At 39.1% G+C, this 22,610-nt stretch overlaps 1 protein-coding gene and 1 non-coding gene across 2 annotated transcripts; both read right to left on the bottom strand.

Moving 5' to 3' along the window:
• Nucleotides 1-8,878: 8,878 nt before the first annotated feature.
• On the bottom strand, nucleotides 8,879-18,246 carry RPL5 (ribosomal protein L5). The gene is made up of 8 exons (XM_070941197.1): nucleotides 18,146-18,246; nucleotides 16,497-16,566; nucleotides 16,285-16,400; nucleotides 15,000-15,134; nucleotides 13,730-13,932; nucleotides 12,502-12,679; nucleotides 11,733-11,821; nucleotides 8,879-9,037 (listed from the first exon to the last, which is right to left on the bottom strand). Exons 1-8 carry the CDS (start codon nucleotides 18,146-18,148, stop codon nucleotides 8,938-8,940), a joined length of 894 nt encoding a protein of 297 aa, XP_070797298.1. The 5' UTR covers nucleotides 18,149-18,246; the 3' UTR covers nucleotides 8,879-8,937.
• LOC139316067 (small nucleolar RNA SNORD21) lies at nucleotides 12,800-12,888 on the bottom strand. Its single transcript, XR_011600320.1, has one exon. It is a non-coding gene; the product is annotated as a small nucleolar RNA SNORD21 (small nucleolar RNA).
• Nucleotides 18,247-22,610: the final 4,364 nt, after the last annotated feature.

The raw sequence follows: 22,610 nt of genomic DNA on the forward strand, positions 1-22,610 counted from the left end.
ATAACACCTAAAAACATAATCATTTTTAACCATGAGTAGAACAACTGCAAAGCCAAAAGAAAAGGAAATATTAAACATTCAAACCTTAAAAATTCTCTTAATATATCAGTAAAGTATTCAAATCATTTGCAAAAACATTTTTCCCCCTCCTACTTTTCTCAAAGTTCAGATATTTTAAAATCTCATAACAAAAAATAAACCTTAAATATTCAGTAGTTAAATTTCTACATTTTTTAAGTTCCTAAATTTTCCCCCTTCATTATTCCTCCCTCCAACTTTAAGAATTTTAAAAGATAATCATCAACATAATTAACCATTAATACATAAACTAGAAAACCAAAAAAGATTAATCTTACATTCAACCATTAATGCATCATATTTAAAAATCAATATTTAACTTTATGCTTTTTCCCCCTCAGTAGTTATAACACCTAAAACATAATCATTTTTAACCATGAGTAGAACAACTGCAAAGCCAAAAGAAAAGGTTAATCTTCCATTCTTGCTTTCTTTTTATATTTTTTCCAGTCTTTCTGCATCCCTCCTACTTCTATTTTGAGGAGGTTTTTCATTTTAATTTGAGGTTGATGTAACTGCAAAGATTGTCCCCTTTTTAAGAAAATTTCCTCTGATTTAGAGCCCCCAAATCGCCTCTTCTTGCTTATATAAATCAGTTCATTCCTTCGTCTGTAGAACCAAAGTTTGTCAAGAGTTTGTGAAAAAAAGTTCAGTTGTTTCTTTTCTATTAAATGTATAAATGCCACTGGCAAATCTCCTTCATCTTCTGAAACTTCGAAAGTCTGGTCATTTACTGCTTTTTTCCAAACCAAGTCGTAATTTTGAAAAATTCTATCAATTTTTTCAAAAAGAGCAGAGAATAAGCTCGAAAATTCTTGAGAAGATTCTTCCACCTTCTCTGCTGCAATCAGAATATCTCCTGAATTGTCATCATGCTCCGTACTTGTTTTTGTCTCCTCAGTCATTTCTGTTGTTATCCCTTTAAGAATTGCTATTTGATTACTTATAGCTGCAGTATGATTATTCATGGCTTCTTTTATAAATTCTGTAAATTCTGCATCAAAATCCTTATAGCTCTGTAAATCAGACAACTGTTCCATTTCTGACACCTCCAAATAGCCTCCAGCCCTTTCAGGATCTTCTTTCTTAGAAGCCATTTTATTTTAAAAAAAAATTCTTTCTTCCCACAACCATAAAATCATAAAGTCAGAGCCATCCTTTTGAGCAGCTTTCAGCAATTTCTTTATAAATCACCAAACGAAATAATCTTTTCCCAAACAGCTCTTCAAAATCTATTCCAGCAACTTAAAGCCAATGGTAAAATGGGCGTTACAGACATGGCGGCACCTACTGGAGGGTAATCCCATACCATTCGAGGTCTGGACGGATCACAAGAATCTACAGGCCCTCCAAACACCTCGGAAACTGTCCCCAAAACAGGTGAGATGGGCACAATATTTTCAGCGGTTCCGTTTTGCCCTCGTGTATAAGCCAGCTAGAGGAATGTTTTTAGCGGATGCGTTGTCACGGATGCCGCAATATCACAGTAAACGAGATGAGGGTTTACAAGCAGTAATCTCACCCCTAAAAGCGTATGTATTGACAGCCCCGCAGACCGAGGATTGGCTCACGCTTTTATGGAAAGCCATTCGGACGGACGCATGGGCACAAAACAATGCAGCATCCCTAACCCACCATGATGGCCTAGCGTGGTGGGGAGATAAACTCTATATTCCAGCAACATTGAGACAACGAGTGTTACTCCAGTGCCATGATAGGAAAACCGCCGGACACTTCGGGTTCCTTAAAACCCTACATCTGACGCGCAGACAATTCTGGTGGCCTAAAATGAGGAGACATTGACCAATACGTCCGGGGATGCCACACATGCGCGGTATCCAAGCCACAACCAGGGAAGCCACTGGGCTTATTACAACCCGTAGCCAAACCAAACAGACCATGGGAGGAAATAGCCATGGATTTCATTGTAGACCTTCCCAGTAGCAGAGGTTATACCGTTATTTGGACAGTAGTCGATCTTTTCTCAAAGCAAGCCCACTTTATTCCATGTAAAGGCTTATCCTCTGCCCGACGCCTGGTACGTTTATTCCTACAACATATTTACCGTTTGCATGGAGTGCCTAAGAGGATAATATCAGACAGAGGGGTACAATTCACCGCCCGATTCTGGAGAGGGTTTCTCCGTGATATAGGGTCAACCCAGGGCCTTAGTTCAGCCTATCACCCTAGTACGAACGGTGTTGCTGAACGCACGAATGCCATGATAGAACGATACTTACGCTCCTACGTTACCTACCAACAAAACGATTGGGTTGATTACCTTCTATTTGCTGAAACGGCATACAATAACGCAGTACATCAGAGTACCGGGTTTACTCCGTTCCGGGTAGTCATGGGGAGGGACTTCCCTGCTATCCCGGAGTTAGACCTTTCCCTCCAAAAACCTATGACTCCCAACGACTGGGCTACTAACGTGAATGCTGTGTGGCCTCACGTAAACACCGCTTTGACACGGGCAGCCGATGAATACAAGCTCCAGGCAGACAAAAGGAGGGCTACATGTCCATCTTTTCAGATCGGAGACCTGGTTTATTTGTCAACAAAATACTTAAAGCTACGATTACCAAGTAAAAAACTAGGACCCAAATATATAGGCCCATTTCCTATCATTAGAGTAATTAACCCCGTAACATTCATGCTAAAACTACCCCCCTTATTGGGAAAGACCCATCCGGTATTCCACTCTAGCTTGTTAAAACCGGCCACTGCACCCACTACAACACCAAAACCACCTCCTGGCCCGGTAACCGGTGCCCACTATGAAATACAAGACATCATCGATTCCAAACTACGTAGAGGCCAGTTATACTATTTAGTCCGCTGGACAGGGTATCCTGATAGTGAAGCATCCTGGGTACCTGTAAAAGACATAAACGCCCCTAGATTACTGAGAAAGTTCCACAAAGCAAACCCCCAGAAACCACATCCCTTACCTGACCATTAATATCATCTCTTTTTGTCTCCTCCTCTTAGACGGACGCCTGGTAGGGGGAGCCGCCTGTCGAGCGTCAAGAAGCACTCGACATCATGTCCATGCACCGGCAGAACATGGATACCCAGCTGGAAGGGGGGGGGTTGAGCCACATCGGTGATGGTGGTGGAATAGGCTTCCGAGTAGGCGTTTATGTGCACGGGTGCCTTATGGGGTCGCGTGGGATTAGCTTACTACTCTGAGAACACTCTAGAAAAGTGACGGCATCCCAGTACGTCCGAAGGAAATGAGGAAGTACGAGACCTTCCAGCTGAATGTAATCTGGAAGGAACTATATAAGGACTCGCTTGCAAGGGCGTGACAGCTGCGTCTTTGTTTTGCTAGCTTTGCATTCCGGTTTCTGTAAGCGCTGATTGCCACGATTAAATGAAGATACACCAGCTTGACTTTAAGCGTGTTCTTTGAGCGTGGACACAGTCCTAGGGGAGCCGAGAGGCAGTCTCTGAGCACGAGTCTATTAGCGAAGACTTTCCTTTCTAACTTTCAGTTTTAAAATCGCAACAAAGAAACGCCATCTTTACTTCCAGCTCAGAAAATCCAATTAGAAACATTGTATCCCCGGAGTTAAGTATTATACTTGCAAAAAGCTTGTCCTCCTGCTTCTGTTCTGCCTGCTTTTTTGAAATCATTTAATCTTCTGTTTGACAGCAGAAATTGGACGCAACGCCTAGCTCTGTAAAAAAAAAACAGAGTCCCCCCGGATCCGGAGCTTCAGTGGGCTGAACGGGGAGCTCTCGCCCTCCTAACCCCTGGAATTAATCCAGGGGTTTTCGGGGAGCTCTACCCTCACCCACCTGCTCTCCTCCCCTTCTTTTCCCGAAGGGGAGATTTTCAAGCCGTTTGACAGCTGATTAACGCTGTCAGAACGGCTCAACAGGATCACGGGGGCGGCGGTCTAAAAAGACCGTCAATGGCGCTGCGGAGCCAACCCGGAAGTCTTGTTCTTTAGATGTTATCTTGAAGTTCCTTGAGACCTTGAATAGTACAAGCACTGCTCTTGGTGTGATCTTAGTTGATCAATCACTCCTGGGAAGGGTAACAGGGTAACATAACGTGAGCTGTTGTGGGTGCACCTAGGTACACCTACATTACACCAATTCTCCGTGAGCTGCACTGCTTCCCTATTGATCTCCGGTCACAATTCAAGATGTTGGTTATTACCTTTAAAGCCCTACATGGCTCAGGGCCAGGGTATCTTCGAGTCCGCCTTCTACCACATAACTCCCAACGACCGGTAAGATCCCATAGAGTTGGCCTCCTCCGGGTCCCGTCAGCTAAACAATGCCGGCTGGCGGGCCCGCAGGGGTAGGCCTTCTCTGTGGCTGCCCCAGCTCTCTAGAACCAATTACCTCCTGAGGTCTGGACCATCCCCACCCTACTGGCCTTCCGAAAAGCAGTGAAGATCTGGCTTTTCCGGCAGGCCTGGGGCCGTTGATCTCGCTCTTATGATCCGGTGAGATCCGGCCATGAATGGTGTGAATGATTGTTAATGTTTTTAATTTTTAAATGTTTTTTATAATGATTTTAAATGCATTGTGAGCCGCCCTGAGTCTTCGGAGAGGGGCGGCATACAAATTGAATTAATAAATAAATAAATGAATTAATAAACAGTGGTATTGAATTGCTTCCATTTGCACATGATCTGCCTGACAGTGCACTGGTGGAGCTCTTTGGAAAGAGTTTTCTTAATTCTTCCAGCATGGTGAGCATCAACAACTATTTTTAGATGTCAGAAATCTCTTTTAAACTATTACATATTACCTCATACTGATGAATACCCAGAATTGTCTTTTAAATAAGGCAAGACTTCCTACACTCACACCTGATTATCACCCTATTCATTGAAACACGTTATTTCTCCTTCAAATGAACTGATAATTCCAGACTTTTACATTAAACAAACCATACATGTACATAAATTTGGATCATTTTCCTCCATGAATAAACGAACACATGTTTTAGACTTAAGTTGTTTTAAATGGGTTCTTTGGCTTTAGGACTTGTGTGGAGAGCAGATCACAAATTAGGTCGTCATGCAGAAATATGAACAATTTAAAAGGTTTCACAAATGTTAAGTACTACTGTAATTGCTGGTAGCTAGAATATAGAAGGTAGCTGGAATATAGAACTGCATTTATTACAGACTGTTGTTTTCATTATATATTTATTGTGAACTAGTAATTTTTAGTAAGCGTGCTGCTAAAATAGAGAACAAGATTGAGGATTTCATCAATTTGGTCAAATATTTAGCAGTTAAGTTTGGGTGCCCCCGTCCCGAGGAAGCCATATGACCTATTTTGAAAACCACTGGTCTACTGAACCAGGGACCTTCTACTATAGCCAATTTTGATAAAAGTAAGTTTTTTCCTTCATGTAGAAATGGTTTCATGGTCTGGCCTACTGAGGGGACTGGTATTGGTCTTGAAAGTCCGATACACCGCTTCACAACCCTCTAAGCAGTTTAGTGTCAGCACATTGCCCCCAACAATCTGGATCCTCATTTTACTGACCTTGGAAGGATGGAAGGCTGAGTCAACCTTGAGCCGGTGAAAACTGAACTGCTGGCAGTCAGCAGAAGTAACCTGCAGTACTGCATTCTATGCCATCACGGCTCAGCCCACCTCTCCCAAATCCAATCACCCGTCTTCTACTTCAATGAATTAGGATGGGTCTGCCTGATGTACCTTTGAATGTTAACCTGGATTTAACATTTTAGTCCTTTCCTCTAGGTAACAGCTTGTCATATTTCCATCAAGATCATTTCCTTACTCTACCATCGTGCCTGCCTGATCATCTTGTTAAACTGTATAGCAAGAGTGTATCAGCCCTCCCCTTCCACACCCAATCCCTTGAGACAGTCTTATTCCACAAGAATTATATAAAAGCAAAGTTTATTAAAAGAAAAATCAGTATTAGTTTAAATATTAGCATGGAAATAGTGATTTAAAAAAGGTAACGCAAAACTGTTACAGAAGAGCAGCTGCTCATTTAAAAAAAGAAAATACGTGACTACAACTGCTACAAATGAGGTTTCTTTCGGCCAAAATCCCAATAAAGAGATTGGTACTTTATTTACAAGATGTTAAAAGAAAAACCAATACAATCTGGAACAAGCCTGAAGCGTGATCAAGGCTATTTAAAAAAACCAGTTCCTTAATTTCTACAATAAAACTCAAGATTTATCACAACAGAAATGTAATGTAATAAAAATTCCTTGTTAGGCTCATTGCCTGTTTCTACAAAAATCAGATTCTTTAAACTATCTTTCAATACACCTGGATGTCCCCACAGATTTCTGGTTTCCAGCTATTGAGCAAAAGCTTTTTGGGGAGATGATGTACCTCACTTCCCACCCTCTATCCTGCAACTTTTGCCCTGTTTTAAAAGAAACAAAAACGTATTTATTTCTAGGAGCAAGAAGAATCTCTCTATGCATCACTCCCTCAAGAAAATGTTGATTCCGAATCTAGTTTTTCTCACAGGTTAGTTATTAGGAATATCTGAATCCTATATTTAAAATAATAGATAGCAAAAAGCAAAACAACATATCCTCAATGGCAAAACTATTGTAGGTATAACATCTAAAGCTTCCAAGTGTGATTCCAGGTATCTTCATGGACATATTCATGTAATTATCTTGGTAATAATGCAGAAGGCGGCTTTCTCCTTGCTGATTTTCAGAGTGTTTTTTTAAATTGTCAAATTAGCATTCTGGTGGTCTCAAATTTACTCAATACAAGATTTTTTAGCCTTTCAAGACCAATAACCAAGGCCAGCTTGGTGATACTTGAGCGAGATTAATGGCTACCTACAAAAGATGCTGCATGAAATCACTTCTACCAGGAAGATGGAGATTGTATTTTAGCTCTACAGTTCTCCCATCTATTAAACCCATGATTACAGATTTGTTTCTGACTCTTTTGAAGCTATACTTTTGGCTTATTAGAGATAGTATTGGAAAATTAGATGTACCACCTTTAGGACTTATAAAGGGATTACATAGGAAGTTTCCCCCAAAAAAATTATGTCCTTATTGAAGGAGAGTTTGTACACCGCAACAGACCAGGGAAAGTAAGTTCTTGGACAGGACAAGTTACAGCTACTCAGGAGATTCAGAGAAAGTACTTGAAAACCAAGGAATGCCAAAAAGAAGCATGTAATCTGTTCTGAAATGTAACTGAAAGAACAAAGAAGTCTTGTCCAAAACCTTATTATCAAGAAAAATTCTTGAAGATAATTAGTGCCTTGAGAAAAAATAAGTTATCCTTAAGTTCATTTCAAGTGAAAAATTTAAAGTCAGATTTTTTTTTTGATAAATCCAAATTTAGACCCACCCAATATTGGCTTTATCATCAGTTCTATTAAATAAAGGATGTAGGTCAAGAACACACATCCAGTCTGAACACACTAGCATGCAGGTCCCATTTCATCTGAACATGGGAAAAGCTCAAGGTGGAAGACAATCTCTATTCAACACACGTATAAGCCTGAGATCTGAAGGGAAATTATATTTATGTATATCATTCTCAGAATAATCCAAACTCAACTAAGGCAGAAATCAAGTTAACTTAAGCATAATTTAGTATTTTAATACATCTTGAACAGTTCCTGGAGAAAAGTTATACTGCATCTTTCCTGAATATTAAAATCTGTGGTTATGCTGTTTTCCAGTATTCACTTTTTTAAAAAATAACTGTTTATTAAAGAATTATCTTGATATACAGCTACACAAATACAGCCTGAAAAGCAATCTCAATCTTCTTACTGCATATTTCCCCTTGATTACAGCTTCTGTTCTTTTCTAAGGATGAATTTCATTTTTGTTAATGGGGAGAGAGTTTAAGAGTGCTGTCTGAACTGCAAAGTCAACAAAATCAAGATTTAAGGGCTTTTTAAAGCCAAGCAATGGAAAGCAAGAGAAGCCGATTAAAACAAAACAGACTTGAGAACTGCTGACACTTTGTCATGCAAAGCTGGCAGGTACCACATCTATAGAATTTATTTAATTTTAGCGTAATATTAAGCTGGCTCACATTACTATGACCTGACTAAAAATGTACTCATATGGTAAGCTAGAACGAAAAATAGCTTGCAGTAGTCCTAGGAGGGCAGACAACATCCACAATACCAGAATCCATTCTTGTTCCTGAAAATGGATTTTTGGAAAATTTCCAGATGAGATTCCAAAGGTGAGATCTATTTATTCCCAGAAGGCAAAAAAAATATTTCTGGGATTTCATTAAGTGAGTTCCATTCATTGCTAGTCACTGACTATATAGTGCCTGGGAATTTGGAAAGCTGTATCTCTAGCAAATCTAGAGAGCACAATTAGAGAGGCTGCTTTTGGATGTCCCTGATAAGGAAACCATACACCCAGATGTTTATCACTTACCTGGTGGGTTTTATTTTAATAGTTAATAGTTTGAAGATTTAGCAGCATGTCAACATTGAACATCAGTGAGGCATAATAGTTGAGATGTTGTATTAGCTGCAAGACCATCTTCAGCCATGAAAGCTTCTTGGGTGACTTGGGGCCAATCATATTCTTTAAGCCCAACCTATCTCATAAGACTGCTGTCGAGAGGAAAACACTGAAGGGACTGCTATGCCTTGAGCCCCCAAGGGAAAAGTGGGATATAAATAGAGGGATTTGCTACAGTGAAGCTAGACTGAACTTCACATCTGTAGCTTCTTCTGTAAGCATAAAGAGGGAGACCCAAGAAACTAGGTGATCAATTAATTCAAAGGCAGATAGAATTCAATCTCAGTAAGTCAACACTTCCAACATTAATTCAATAAGTTTATTCTGTATTCCAAAATCTTCATAGAAAATTATGGAAGGCATCTTAACTATCAGCCACACGTTCCTGAGCCCGAAGGAAGCTAGCTTTCTTTTGAGCCACACGATCTTTCTTCTGAGCAAGGGACAATTTGGGACGGTTCCACCTGCAAAAAGATATATATATTTTGGTTTGGTTATTCTTGCTAATGTAGAGAACCCATCCATCTTAAATGAATCTTAAAAAGAAAAGAAAAAAGAACCAACACCATAAGCATCCTTAGAATTAATGGTCAAATACTACACCACCAGAGAATAATTACTCATGGAAAGGCATCCAAACCAGCTCTTCTTCCAGTTGACGATGACCTGTACCTTTGCCCACCCATACATGATAGTCTCTACCCATTACATCCTTTTAACATTTTCATAAACAGAGCCGTATTCCATCATCTAATAGTTCACTGAGCAGGAGTTCTGCTTAAGGACTCTTCCACCTCTGCAAACTTCTCTTATCTATTCTTAGCTTGGTTAAACAGATTAATATACTGGACTTGTAAATGATCTTAGAATGAATAAGAATGAATCCCAGTAAGCACATTTCAGAAAACCTGAAAGCTATTAGTTTCAACAGAAAACAATACTGCTTTTCTATGAGATAATACATTTCAAACTAGCATGGAAAATTGTACAATTTTATATCAAAAGAACTGATAATTAATACAAATTAGCTTCATTCTGAGGTTTGACAATGGAATAGTGATGCCTATGTTAGGGAACCAATTATTTTCCTTCTGAAAATGTAAGTACAATGCAATCACACCACCTCATATTGTGCTTTATGGTAGCAGAGTAAAATTTTGTTCATATATGGACTACTGCTCATTAGTCTCTGTTCTTATATTCCAAGCAAAAGCAGAAATTTCAAGGCAAGCAGGCTGCACATAGCTTATAAATATAATTGTATGATAGGAATGTGCAAAATGTTCCATTTCTAGTGGTCCATGTCCAATAAAAAAAAGCCAAGGATGTGGTGGAGTTGATGGGTAAGTGGAGGTAGGAAAATGAAGAGGCTAGAAAGATTAAGGGCCGGATAGGACAGCTAGATTGCTATCACTAATTTCCTCAATTTCCAACATAGCACAAGGAGAAATAGCAAAAAGCAGATACTGGAAACTTGGGTGGGCAGGCCAGTACAGGTAGGCTTCAAATTACAACTGTAATGGAGCCCAACTTGAGACAGTTGTGAAGTAGACTGATAAATGATAAAGATCTGATTTTCCAACTTTTGCAGTGGTTGGTAAGTGAATCACAGCAGGTAAGTGAACACCACGGTAATTAAGTGAACCAATGGATATGGTTTTGAAGAAAAACCAGAAATGCTATTTTGCAAAACCACTGTATAATGCAGTTGCAGGACACCACAAACAGCTATGTGACCCAGTTGCCAAGCGGCCAAAGTGTGGTCATCTGTGTGCGCGCATGTGCGCATTAGAATTTGAATCCAGGTTGTAAGTCTACTGGAACTTCAAGCAGTTGCTAAGCAACCTATCATAATTCGAGAACTACCTGTATACATGTCATGAAGAGAAAAGCAGTGGACTAGTCTTCTCCTATTCACTCCTATAAGACCTCTCTGGATATTCCTGGTTTTGGTTCTGAAGAATCACTGCTCAGCCAAAATGCATCCCAAAACTCCCAATACAGTGGGGTTTTTTTCAGTTTGAAACTAAGCGTTGTTCTGTGCACACCTCTAATTATTACTCCAAATCCATTAATGAACTTTGACCAATGCAGAAAGATGTGCAACAAAAGCAAAACGGGAGACTTGGCATGCTCCTGAACAGGCGGCTATGCTAAATAAGCAAGCAAGCACGCACGCTGGAGTTATTTTCAATTTTAAAACCCAGGAACATGGTTTTAAGCTTTATATTAAATTGTTTTGCCAGGAAAAACTTAACTCTTAACACAAAATAAACATTATTCTTTTTTAGCATCCCCCCAAAGAATGAATAAATATCCTTCTCACCCTTATGGGTGGTATGCATCTTCCTCAATCTCAGATCCTCTATCAGAGGCGTGGGAGTTTGAGGATTCTGCACAAGATCTTAGCTCTTCCTAGCATTGCAGTCGTCTGGACAGAGACCTCCGATGTCGTTCCTGAGATCTGTTGGAGCCATTCTCCCAGCTTAGGGATCACAGCCCTCATTTCTCTTATTACCACGGAGACAACTCTGACATTTACTTTCCACATCCTCTCCAGTTCCTGGTACTTCTCCAGTTTCTCATAACCCTTCTTCCTGATGTTGCTGTCACTTGGCAATGCTATGTCTATCGGCACTGCTCTCTTCTGGTTATTGTCTACTAACACGATGTCCAGTTGATTGGTCAGTACCTGTCTGGATCTGGAAGTCCCACAGGATCTTAACTTTCTTGCTCTACACAAGCTCTTGTGGGATCTTCCATCTAAACATAGGAGGGTCTAGCTCATATTCTACACAGATCTTGCTATACACAATGCCAGCTACTGGTTGTGCTGTTCAATGTATGCTGTTCCTGCCTGCATCTATGTGTTGAACTGTCTCTGTGATCTCTCTGCAAAGTCTGTACCTTGGGTCCTGTCTAGTGTGGTAGACCCCTGCTTCTATAATATAGTGCTGAGATCCTGTTTTGCTATGATCAGGATCAGTGCTATCCTTTAGTCCAGCCCTTTCCAGACATTGGTAGAATTTCCCCATATTCCCTATATTTCCATATATATACAGTGTGTGTGTGTATTTCAATGTTAATACATTCCTTCACTAATATACAAGTACATGTTTCCTATGGAACCCCTCTTAGGAAAAAAAAAAGTCATCTTACCTCTTCTTTTTAACTTCTCTCTTAGGTTTCTTTTCATAGGCAGGTTTTTCACGTATTGCTGCATGAGCTTTTCTATACATTTCTTCCATCTGTGGCAACATAATTTAGAGATTAATTCATACTTACTACATATTTAGTACATTTGTCTTGAAAACAAAAGCAAACAGGAGAAAGAGCGTTACAATAGTCAAATGCAGTGCTTCCGTATCTTCAACCCTAAAATCCATTATACACAAATAGCAGACTGAAGAAGGATCTGCAACATGGTTCATGCATGTAACAACTGGTTTCAAGCGGCTCGTATCCAAACTGAAACATTTGTTTTATCCAGGCAGGGACCAAAAAAGGAGTTGTTTTATGCCTGATAAAAACCAAACTGTGGTTTTTCCAGACAGCAAAGTATATTTCGAAGGAAGAGGGAATAACAGTTAAGAAAAAGCCCAAAAGCCAACTGGAGTACCTCAGGGAAAGATGGAGGGAAACTTACAAACAGCAGAAAGCAAGCCAGTAGAAAAGGCGTGCCAAAAATCACGCACACATTGCAAACAAGCAAGCAGGTAAGCAGTCATTCTGCTGAGGTGCATCTGTTAATGTTATATATGGACTAGATACTTATTGAATAAGCCATGCTCAAGAGTACATGTAACCATGCAGCAATGACATCAGGTCTAAATTTTGGTGACTTACAAATTTGCTTTAGCAATTCTTTAACTACAATGAAATGGTTGCTAAGCAGTAACTGAAGGACTTATATAAACAGATGTATTACCATGTCAGATGTTACATTGTTCTTGATATATTGAGAGAACTGTTTTTTATAAGCATCTTCATCTTCTTCCATCAAGTATCGCATGTAATCTGCAACGTTTTGGCCCATGATATGCTTGCGGTGGACTTCTGCATTGAACTCTTTGCTCTCTGAGTCATAACCAGGGAAACGCTTGGTACTATGAAACAAAGAGCTGAGTATTATACACTCTGGGAGCAAACTGGGTAAGATGTGGAACATAACACTGTTAAGATTCCAAAAAGTTTTGTTTGGGGGGGGGGCAGATTCAAGCGTTTCAGCCACCATCAGTCCCGTCTTGAAACACCAAGATCAATCATACACACACCAACTACAGAGTGTTCAGTCAGTGGGATATCATCACACAGTAGCCAGTTAATAGCAAAACAAAAGATGGGATTATTACACAATGCTACAATCACCCTATTTTACTAATGTTTTAATTCAGAAAACCTACTAAAATCAAAGTGAAAAGAGAAGCAGATTTTTGTGCATCCAGCTCGTGTAAGATTTTAGCAATGAATTGCATATGGCAAATAAGTAGCAAGATCAATAGCACTTAGACTTATATACTGCTTCACAGTGCTTTTTACAGCCCTCTCTAAGCAGTTTACAGAGTCAGCATATTGCCCCCAACAATTTGGGTCCTCATTTTACCCACCTCGGAAGGATGGAAGGCTGAGTCAACCTTGAGCCTGGTGAGATTTGAACTGCCAGATTGCAGGCAGCTGGCAGGCAGAAAAAGTAGCCTGCAGTACTGCACTCTAACCACTGCACCACCGTGGCTCAAGTACTGGATCTACTATAGAAAATAGCTTAATGGCAACGGAGAGCCAGTTTGGTGTTGTGGCAAAGTCACCAGATTAGAAATTGGGAGTTGTAGTCCACTTTAGGCATGAAAGCCAGCTAAGTGATTTTGGGCCAGTATCTTTTTTGGCTCACCTCACCTCACCAGGTTGTTGTGGTGGGAAAAAAGGAGGATGTTTACCACCTTGAGTTATTTATAAAGATAAATGTGGATTTAAAAATTGTTAATTTTTTTAGATAAAAAAAATTTACAAAGCCTCACAACAGAATACAAATGACTTTAGACACAGTTATAGCCTCAATAAAAAGAGCATATTCAAAAATGTATAAAAAGAGGGGAAGGGAAAATATATAGTGAAATGGTTGCCTGAATGTGAATTGAATTCAGAAGGGAAGAAATTACCTGTGTGGAATGGAAAGACCACCATCCACAGCTCCTTTCAGAGCACCAAAGACTTTGTTTCCAGTAGTCGTCCGAGCAAGGCCAGCATCCAGATAACAAGTAAAGGCACCAGGCTGTCCATCCACACTTTCCACATTGTATTCATCACCAGTCACTTCAACTTGGCCTTCATAGATCTTATCAAGACCAAATTTATTCAGAAGCTGCAAACAACAGCATATGTTAAGTTTTCCTTGACAAAGAAGTTCACACTTCATTTATACAGTGATGTGCAATGCTTGCCACCATACAGGAATGAAATCAACATACCCTGTAAATCTGAAAAAAAATTAGATACTATGTTTTTTAAAGAATGAAAACTTGATTTACAACAATTTATTGGATTCTGCTACAGCAGACCTCAAAACCCCTAGATCACATTTCCTCAGCAATTTACCTCATTTGAATAATAACATAATCATGCCATTTGTAAAATGGCATCATTATGACACCACTTATCCCGGATAACCAACATTGCCAGGATGATGTACTTTCATAATAAACAGTTCAGAATACTATTATAATACTATTTCTCCCCAAGTAGTCATTTAAAACAAGGTTTCTCTATAATTGTGTCCTTGAGTTGGTTATCTCATTAATCCATAACGTGTCATTTTTGCTCATTTTTCAAATTTTTAACATTTATTACATTTATATATTACGCCTCTGTCAAGATTCCAGGAAGTTCAAAATGTAAGACATAGTAAAATACAATAAAATGCCATAAAATTTAGAACACAAAAACATACACATTAAATCTCTATTTTATCAGTAAGATAAAATTCCCAACAGAAAATGACAGCCCAATATTAGTTCAAAAGCTCACCTGAACAGTGTTCTAATTGACTTGGGAAAGGCCAATAAAGAGTCCAAGCTCTTTATTGACATGCTACAAACTCCCCCACTATTACACACTATGGGGTGCGATAACAGACCCCCTGTAAAGCACAGATTCAAACTGGGAAAACCTATATGGTACTACAAAAAAAGGAGATATGGTTCTCTTTTAACACCCAAGCCTAAATCTCTGAATCTATTTAACGTAAGCTTTGTCTATAAATTAATGCCTTTTATCTCACTGATAAGAATTTTCACTGAACTTGAGGGACTAACACAGAAAGGCTGTGTGCATATTGATTTGTAATTCATTCCTCATATTGGTAATATCAATGACTGCAGATCTTCCAAGTGAGTACGGAGGCACGAATAATAATCTTCAAGAGATACATACCCTGCGGGCCATCAACAAGCCTGTACAATAGGCAGCAGCATAGTTGGTCAAGCCTACTTTCACGCCATACTTCGGCAGCTCGTGAGAGTATGCAGCACAGACAATCATGTCACCTTCAATTCTGGCATATGCAATCTAAAAAGGAGAAAACTGAGTGATCTCAAATCCATTTATTCAATTGTCCTATGCAGCAAATACTCCCAAACTGAGTCACTTTAATCCAGCAAATAGATCCATAATTCAGTATCTGAAAGTTACATGTATATATCCAAATGTTGTTTCCCAGGTTTGCAGAAAGTATGTTTTTAGTACTTTTACAACGGGAATCCAGGGATGGCATATTCCTTTATACTGTTTTCACCTCTAGCATCGTGTTGCATAACTATCTTATAAGGTCTGTTTCTCTTTTTTTCAGTCCTTTTCCATATTCACCCACTTCTTCCATGCCCAACTGCAAGACTAAATTTAGGTCAAAGGCTACCTGTTGTCCATTCTTTCTTTGAACATCATTACTGGTAAAATGTTAAAAGTATTATATATTTTATTAGATTTAGCTGCTGCCCAATTCCAAAACTCTTGGCGGCTCACAACTTAAAATGAGTACTATAAAAATTATGTAATACAATATAAAGAAACCACAGTATCTGTCTAATAAGTTCTCTCCCTCTCTATCCCTCCTATATATATATAGAAATAAAAAAAAGGGAGTCATACCCAACCTATCCACAGCCAGGGTTTCAAGACCTTTCAGAATTATCATCAGAGTGAGAACCACACAAATGTCTGAAGGATTCTCATTCTTAGAAGGCAAGCCACGCGACAGAGAAGGCACTCTTCCCAGAGCACAAGAGATGTCACGGTTTAATCAGTAGGACTGAGTTTAGGAGTTACGAGTCCAATAGAATCCCAAAGTTGTACACGGATTTTGAAAGGGGAAGTGCAATTCATTGTTTTATAAAGCAATGTAATTAAACTTTATTTAACATAATGTGATTGATAATGTATAATGTGTGTGTCTACAAGAGTAAAATATCAAATGAAGTTCCAAATAGTACAGATATAACTTTCTTCTAAAGGGTAAGTATTATGAACAGTATGGACTATTCTAGTTTCAGAATATAATTTTGGTCTAAAAAAAATCAAATGTTGGAGAAAAAGCATGGTTAAAGATGCTCATCACTTAAGGACGCTATGTGTGTTATAAAACATCTACACAAAATCACTGCTATAGGGGACATATGCAAATTGGTTCTTCACAATAGCCAAAATCAAAAGATGGCCTTACCTGGCAAATGATATCTCTGTTGGTGACACGTACAATCATCCTGTATTTAGGGGTGTTGTACTTGTTTTTATCTTGAATCACCAAGCGTTTACGAGCATAGTAATCAGTCTTTCCCTCTGAATAAGAAAAAAAAAAGATCAAATATATTTAGAAACGTTGTCTTTATGCCATGATCCATTCAATGTACTGAATCTCTGTAAAGTGAAGCTGACCTCTCCTTCTTCGGAACTTGACTTGGTACCTCTTAAAGTAGGCTTTGTTCTTGACAACTTTGACAAAACCCTTGAATAAATGGACAAAAAAAAAAAGTTAGAACATCTGTATGACAATCTGTCAAATGAAGGATTGGGGAGCGTAGAAGCTGAAACAGATGTAATTTTTCACAATTGTTTTATCCTAGTCTATGACAGAGAAAAATGTCTGAGAACCAAGAAGCTGAAAATACAGAATAAAGTGCAAAACGGAAAACTGGATTGCCAAACTCATTCTGTCAGTAGATGCTTACAGAATTCTATCTTAAATACTGTGAAAACATTGGAAATCATCAAAAGCACTGACCATCCATATAAGAAAGTAAACATTCAAGCTTTTTATTGCTACCCATCTATCATCAACAATTTATGCATTTATGAAGGCACTCTGTATTTGCATTTGTTTTATAAGATTTAATCCCTTCCCCCAAATTACGTACTGTCAGTCTACCCATGTCTCATGAAAATACCTGTGGATGGAACAATGCCCACAGTGAACTGCATTCTAAAAAGCCAGCAGGCTTACCTATTCTGACTACCTCAAAGAAAGTCACCTTCTATTAAACTTCTTTTGGCTGATGAAATGGGTTCAGCCTTCTCCCTTTCCAAAGTAGTGTAAACCTGTGATATCGTATCCTAGTCTGCTAGGATCAACTGGGACCCCCTTTTTATTTGGGGAAAAAAAAAAGCTACTCCTGAAATTATTCATGGCTATAATAGCAGAACAAAATTATGCATCTTTCACACAAAAAGCCCGCGAGATGGTCAAAGCAACAACAAAAACTCACAAGCTTTATTTAGCTTGACAGACTGCCAGACCGACCCTTGCTCTCTTACAATGATTTAAAATCGTGTTTTTTTTTTTAAATAAAAAATTAACCTGCAGCCCCATTCACTGAGAAAAGCATAATGCATTGAAGCAGCCCTGAACCGGTTTTTAACCATGTGCTGTTGGAAAGCAAGCAAACACACATATCCAGACACTGAGCAAACGTCAAGGAAACTTCAGACACGTTCACGGAAAATAAAATAAAATAAAATAAAATAAAACGTTCTCTAGGAGAAGGGCTCCTCATTAGGGCTTCTCTGCAAAGCCATTAAACGACCCCAAGTCGACTCCCCTGTCGTTCCTCATTCATTCCTTCCTTCCACAGGCCTAGATCCTGCAGGGATGGCAGCTCTCTCCATTCAGCCAAGCCCAGTTCCACGTCTGTACATACCTGGGGAACCTTTCACGCATTCGAGAGCTTCAGTCTAAAGGAGATTCAACGATCTACCCTCCATATAGAGAAAGAGAGGAAGCTAATGAAGAAAAGGTTGCTTAGGACCCTGAGGAAGAAACTCTTCGGGTCGGAAGGGAAACGGGAGAAGGTGAGAAAGGCAGACTCGGGGAGACCCTTTTAATGAAGCTCAGGGAGGCAGCATCTCTCCCATAAGACAGCGAGAGCAGCCATTAGGCCACGCTGGAACTCGCTTCCGCGGCCGGGCCCACCGCTTCCGAATCGGTATCCATCCAGGCGGCAGGAGGCCAACAAGGAGCCAGCCGAGCACGGGAATGCAAAGCCGGTCCCGCCCTCCCCCACCACGGCTCGATTGGGCCCGGTACTGACCATGATTGCCGGTTGTATCCCGTTTCGTCGTAGGCCGACGGCCGCCTAACGAAACGCCTGCAACCCGTAACGCTATGGGAAAAGGCCGAGCTTAGGACGCAGGCGCGACACGTGACCGGGCTGACAAGGCAAGTTCGCATCGAAGAGGGACGGTCCGTCCGAGGAGAGGATGCCGCCCTCTGGAGGCTTGGAGGGAGTGGTGGCTTGTGCTCCGCTTCTTCTGTTCGCTTTCCTGGCGTCTACCGTCGGTTCAAGCTCCTCGGAGTAAGGAGTGCGTTATCCACAGCTGCTGTTCTGACATCACTGTAGCAAAACTTCCGCTGACAACTAATGGCATTTCAGTTTGGTCCTGCCTGGGTTCGTGCAGCGGACATTTAGAGCAGTTTTTTTCAAATTTGGCGACTTTTAGGTAGGACGTACGGGCTGCAACGTTTCGTAGTGGCTTGGGAATTGAAGTCCACACATCTTAAAGTGGCCAACTTGTAAGAAACGCTGATTTAGAGCAGGGGTTCCCAAACTTGGCAGCTTTAAGACTTTGGACTTCAACTCCCAGAATTCTCCAGCCAGCTATGCTGGCTGGAGAATTCTGGGAGTTGAAGTCCACAAGTCTTAAAGCTGCCAAGTTTGAAGACCTCGGATTTAGAGCAATCTTCCACAGCCGATGCTCAGAAACTGTGCTGGACCATCTCATACTGTCAAATCGAAAGTCAACACACTGACAATGAGGAGTAAGGCTCCCTCAATGAGACGCACCCATTGTTGTAATTTGGCATTGGTTTTTTGACTTCTCCTTATAAATTGGCAGCTCGGGGATTTCCTGAGAGTCGCCCATGCAAGTATTACTCAGACCCTGCCCTACTTCTCAACATTCACCCACTATAGCATTCACCCATTATATACTGCTCAAAAAAAATAAAGGGAACACAAGCAGAAGACATCCGAGATCTGAATGAATGAAATAGCCTTATTAAATACTTTTTACAGTATTTAATACAGTACAATGTAAACTACTGTATTACAGTAAATACAGTAGTTTATACACTGCTCAAACAACTAAAGGGAACACAAAACTGCTGTATGTAACGAACAAAGTATTTAATAAGGCTATTTCATTCATTCAGATCTCGGATGTCTTCTGCTTGTGTTCCCTTTAATTTTTTGAGCAGTGTATATTGCTGAACGTTGCAGAATTTAACCAACATATCTGGATGGTAATGGTGGAAAATGCTCTCGCAGATTTTTCATTTGTGTTAAATTTATATGGCATTTGAATAGAATTAACATGTTGACAAGCAGTTAATTGATTGCTTTTGCATCATCAAGTTAACATTGACCACTAATTGCTACCTAAATATATTTTCTTTTGGATGCTCAGTCCCCAACCTCTCTTCAGGTCTACCAATGGTGCCCCAATCACCACTGTAAATGAGTCCATCCATCTTGCTGATGGTCTTTATCTTTCCTTCTTTCCTTCCTCCTTTCTCAGCATTAGAAACTTCTTAAGACAGCTCGGTCTTCACATGATGTTTCCAAAATATGATACTATAATTGGAGCTTGATCATTTGTACCTCAAATGAGAGCTGTTTTTATTTATTTTATTTGTTCTCTTATTTATTTATTTGTTTGTTTGTTTCTTGGCTACCAACTCTTTGAGTTTTCCAAATCCTCATCTTCTACAAAGCATAGAAATAAGTTTAGCTGATATGTATTCTGTCATATATTAAGTTTTAATTCCACAGTTTCCAAATGCCTGGGAGTTATGAGAATTTAAATATATCAGGAGCTAAATTGAGTAGTGAATGAGTAACACTTCCCCTGGTGTAGAAACAATATAGTTTCAGCAGGTTTAAGCAGAAGATGAATATGACATGAGTCAACATGTTTTGTACTCAAAAATCTATGGCTCATTTTGCACTTTCACCAGAATTATGCCTGAGGAGATGATTCCAACAAGATCATTCCTGGTGTAGCCCCAATGACACTGATCCAGCCTAAGCTACACAGGATCTTATGCTTAGAATCAATCTTATTCACTACAAAGTATGTACAGCATTTGTCTGGACAGTCATGTTCCTTTTAAATTTTTTTATAATTTTAAATATTGTAAGCTACCCAGTGTCTTTTTAGCAATTGGATAACCTCAAAATAAATGAAAAAATATAGTGATAAGAAGCAAAAGTTGCATGGCATTAGTACTGGATACTACCAAAATTGGGATAGCAGAATCAAAAGAGAAGAGAACCCATAAAACTTTAATAAGTTGAATAATAATGATTTAAAAGAATTTTAACAGGCAAAACTCTAAAATATGTAGCTTTGTTCAATTAAGTTATGCACAAAAGCAATACATCTTTTCAATGCTCAGCTAATTAAATCTAATTAGGTTCCATGCATGTGGCCAAGATTTAGTTTACACAACACATCTAGCTTATTAGCTATGATTTGCTAACACCCAGAATTGGCTGAGTTTCCCAAATACTGTAAATTAGGTCTGTTATATCTAGACTGCAACGATCTAGATCAGGGGTGTCAAACTCGCATTGTCACAGTGGTGTCACATGACGTATCGGGACTTTTTCCCCCTTCGCTAAACTGGGTGTGGGCGTGGCCACATCTGGTCCGCGGGCCAGGAGCTTGACAGCCCTGATTTAGATGATCATGGAAGCTAAAAGATACAGAAAACTCTTTGCTGCCACCTAATCATCATCTGGATTTTTGCAGCCCAGAAATGTTCATTTCTCCTAAATGCTGCATGGCAAATATCTGTTAATAAAAGAACCCTCATAATAGGAAGCTATACAAATAGATGATAGTTTTGTTATCAAGCTATGTACTGCTTTACAGATAATAAAAACATTTATATCTTCCTCCTTCTCCTTTGCTGTTTCTGACACTCAAGCTGGCTCTAAATCATTCATACTGTAGATCAGCTGGTTGCCTGGTGATAGAATAGTATTATTAGAGCGTTTTTAAATAATAGAAACAATTTTGGCTTCAATGGAATTATAATAAGGAAAATAAGCGTACAATATACTGTTGCTTTATGTCTTATATAACTTTTTAATTTGTTACACAGCTCAATCTGAATTTTTCTTGATATTCAGGTTAAATAGTAATCCATAAAACTGATTAAAACAAATTTGCAAGACAGCAAATATGCACCATAATTATAGTATGGCTGCCAACGACATCAGACATGCTTCTAGGCTACTCATTTGTCTTTAAAGAAAATAATCAGTTTATAGATTATCCTAAGCAATAATGTGGTTTAGTCATACAGGTAATCCTCAGTTTATGACCACAATTGAGCCCAAATTTTCTGTTCCTAAGCAAGGCAGCTGTTAAGCTGTTTGACCCATTTTGTGACTTTTTTTTATGTGAGAGCTGTTAAGCAAATTATTGCAGTTGTTAAGTGAATCATGTGGTCGTTAAGCGGATCTGGCTTTCCTCATTGACTTTGCTTGTTGGAAGCCAGCTGGAAAGGTTACAAATGGGGATCACATGACCCCAGGACATTAAACAGTCATAAATACATGTCAGTTGCCAAACACTCAAATTTTGATTATGTGACCATGGGGATGGCGCAACAGTTGTAAATGTGAAAACTGGTCATCAGTCCAATTTTTTCAGTGCTGTTGTAACTTTGAACAGCCACTAAACAAATGGTTGTAAGTCGAGGATTACTTGTACTTACAAATCAGGCCATTATGGCCCCTGTTCAATCTTGATTTAAATTATGCGTGAGGGTAGTCTAAGATTAAAACTAAAAGCATGTTTATATTTTTATAACAGTGTAAGTCATGCGACACACTTTACAAACCAAAACTGCCACATCAAAACCAAACACACCACCCTATGTTGCAGTATATCAGGAGATCATTATATAAAAAACGATATGAATTGATACAATAGATCCAGCTGCAAAGCACATCTGTTAGGGGAAAATGCGGTACGTAAGAAATGTATATAGTAAAATTCGTCAGAAAGTCCAAAATGAATGGGTGATGAATGAACATGGATTTAATAGTAGCCTTTGATTTATGATCATAATTGGGGATGGAGGTTCGGTTGATAAGTGATACGGTTGTCAAATAAGTCATCACATGATCGGACTCTAGTTTAAAACAATTTCTACTGCAGTCATTAAGTGAATCAGCTGTTGTTAGACCAGTTTGCAAGGCTGTGTAGTTCATTTAAAAATATTACTGAGAACCACCACAGAAGTACTAACCCTTTAATTAATACAGTGAAAATAACAGTTTCTATATATAAAAACATGTCTATAAAGAAAGTAAAGAAATATTTTATAGGATTAATTTTCCATAAACAAATGTAATCGATCTTACAAAATTAAAAGTACATATTCCAATCATTGTTAAAAAGACAGCAAAGCTGTCAGAATCTGATAAATTCCAGCATCGCATGAAAACTGAGTTCTACAATTCCAGTTATATTCCTTCTAAT

Source organism: Pituophis catenifer, unplaced genomic scaffold (assembly GCF_029215685.1).
Source record: "Pituophis catenifer annectens isolate HBS135680 unplaced genomic scaffold, rPitCat1.0.hap2 SCAF_3, whole genome shotgun sequence".
In the NCBI taxonomy this organism is placed as follows: domain Eukaryota; kingdom Metazoa; phylum Chordata; class Lepidosauria; order Squamata; family Colubridae; genus Pituophis; species Pituophis catenifer.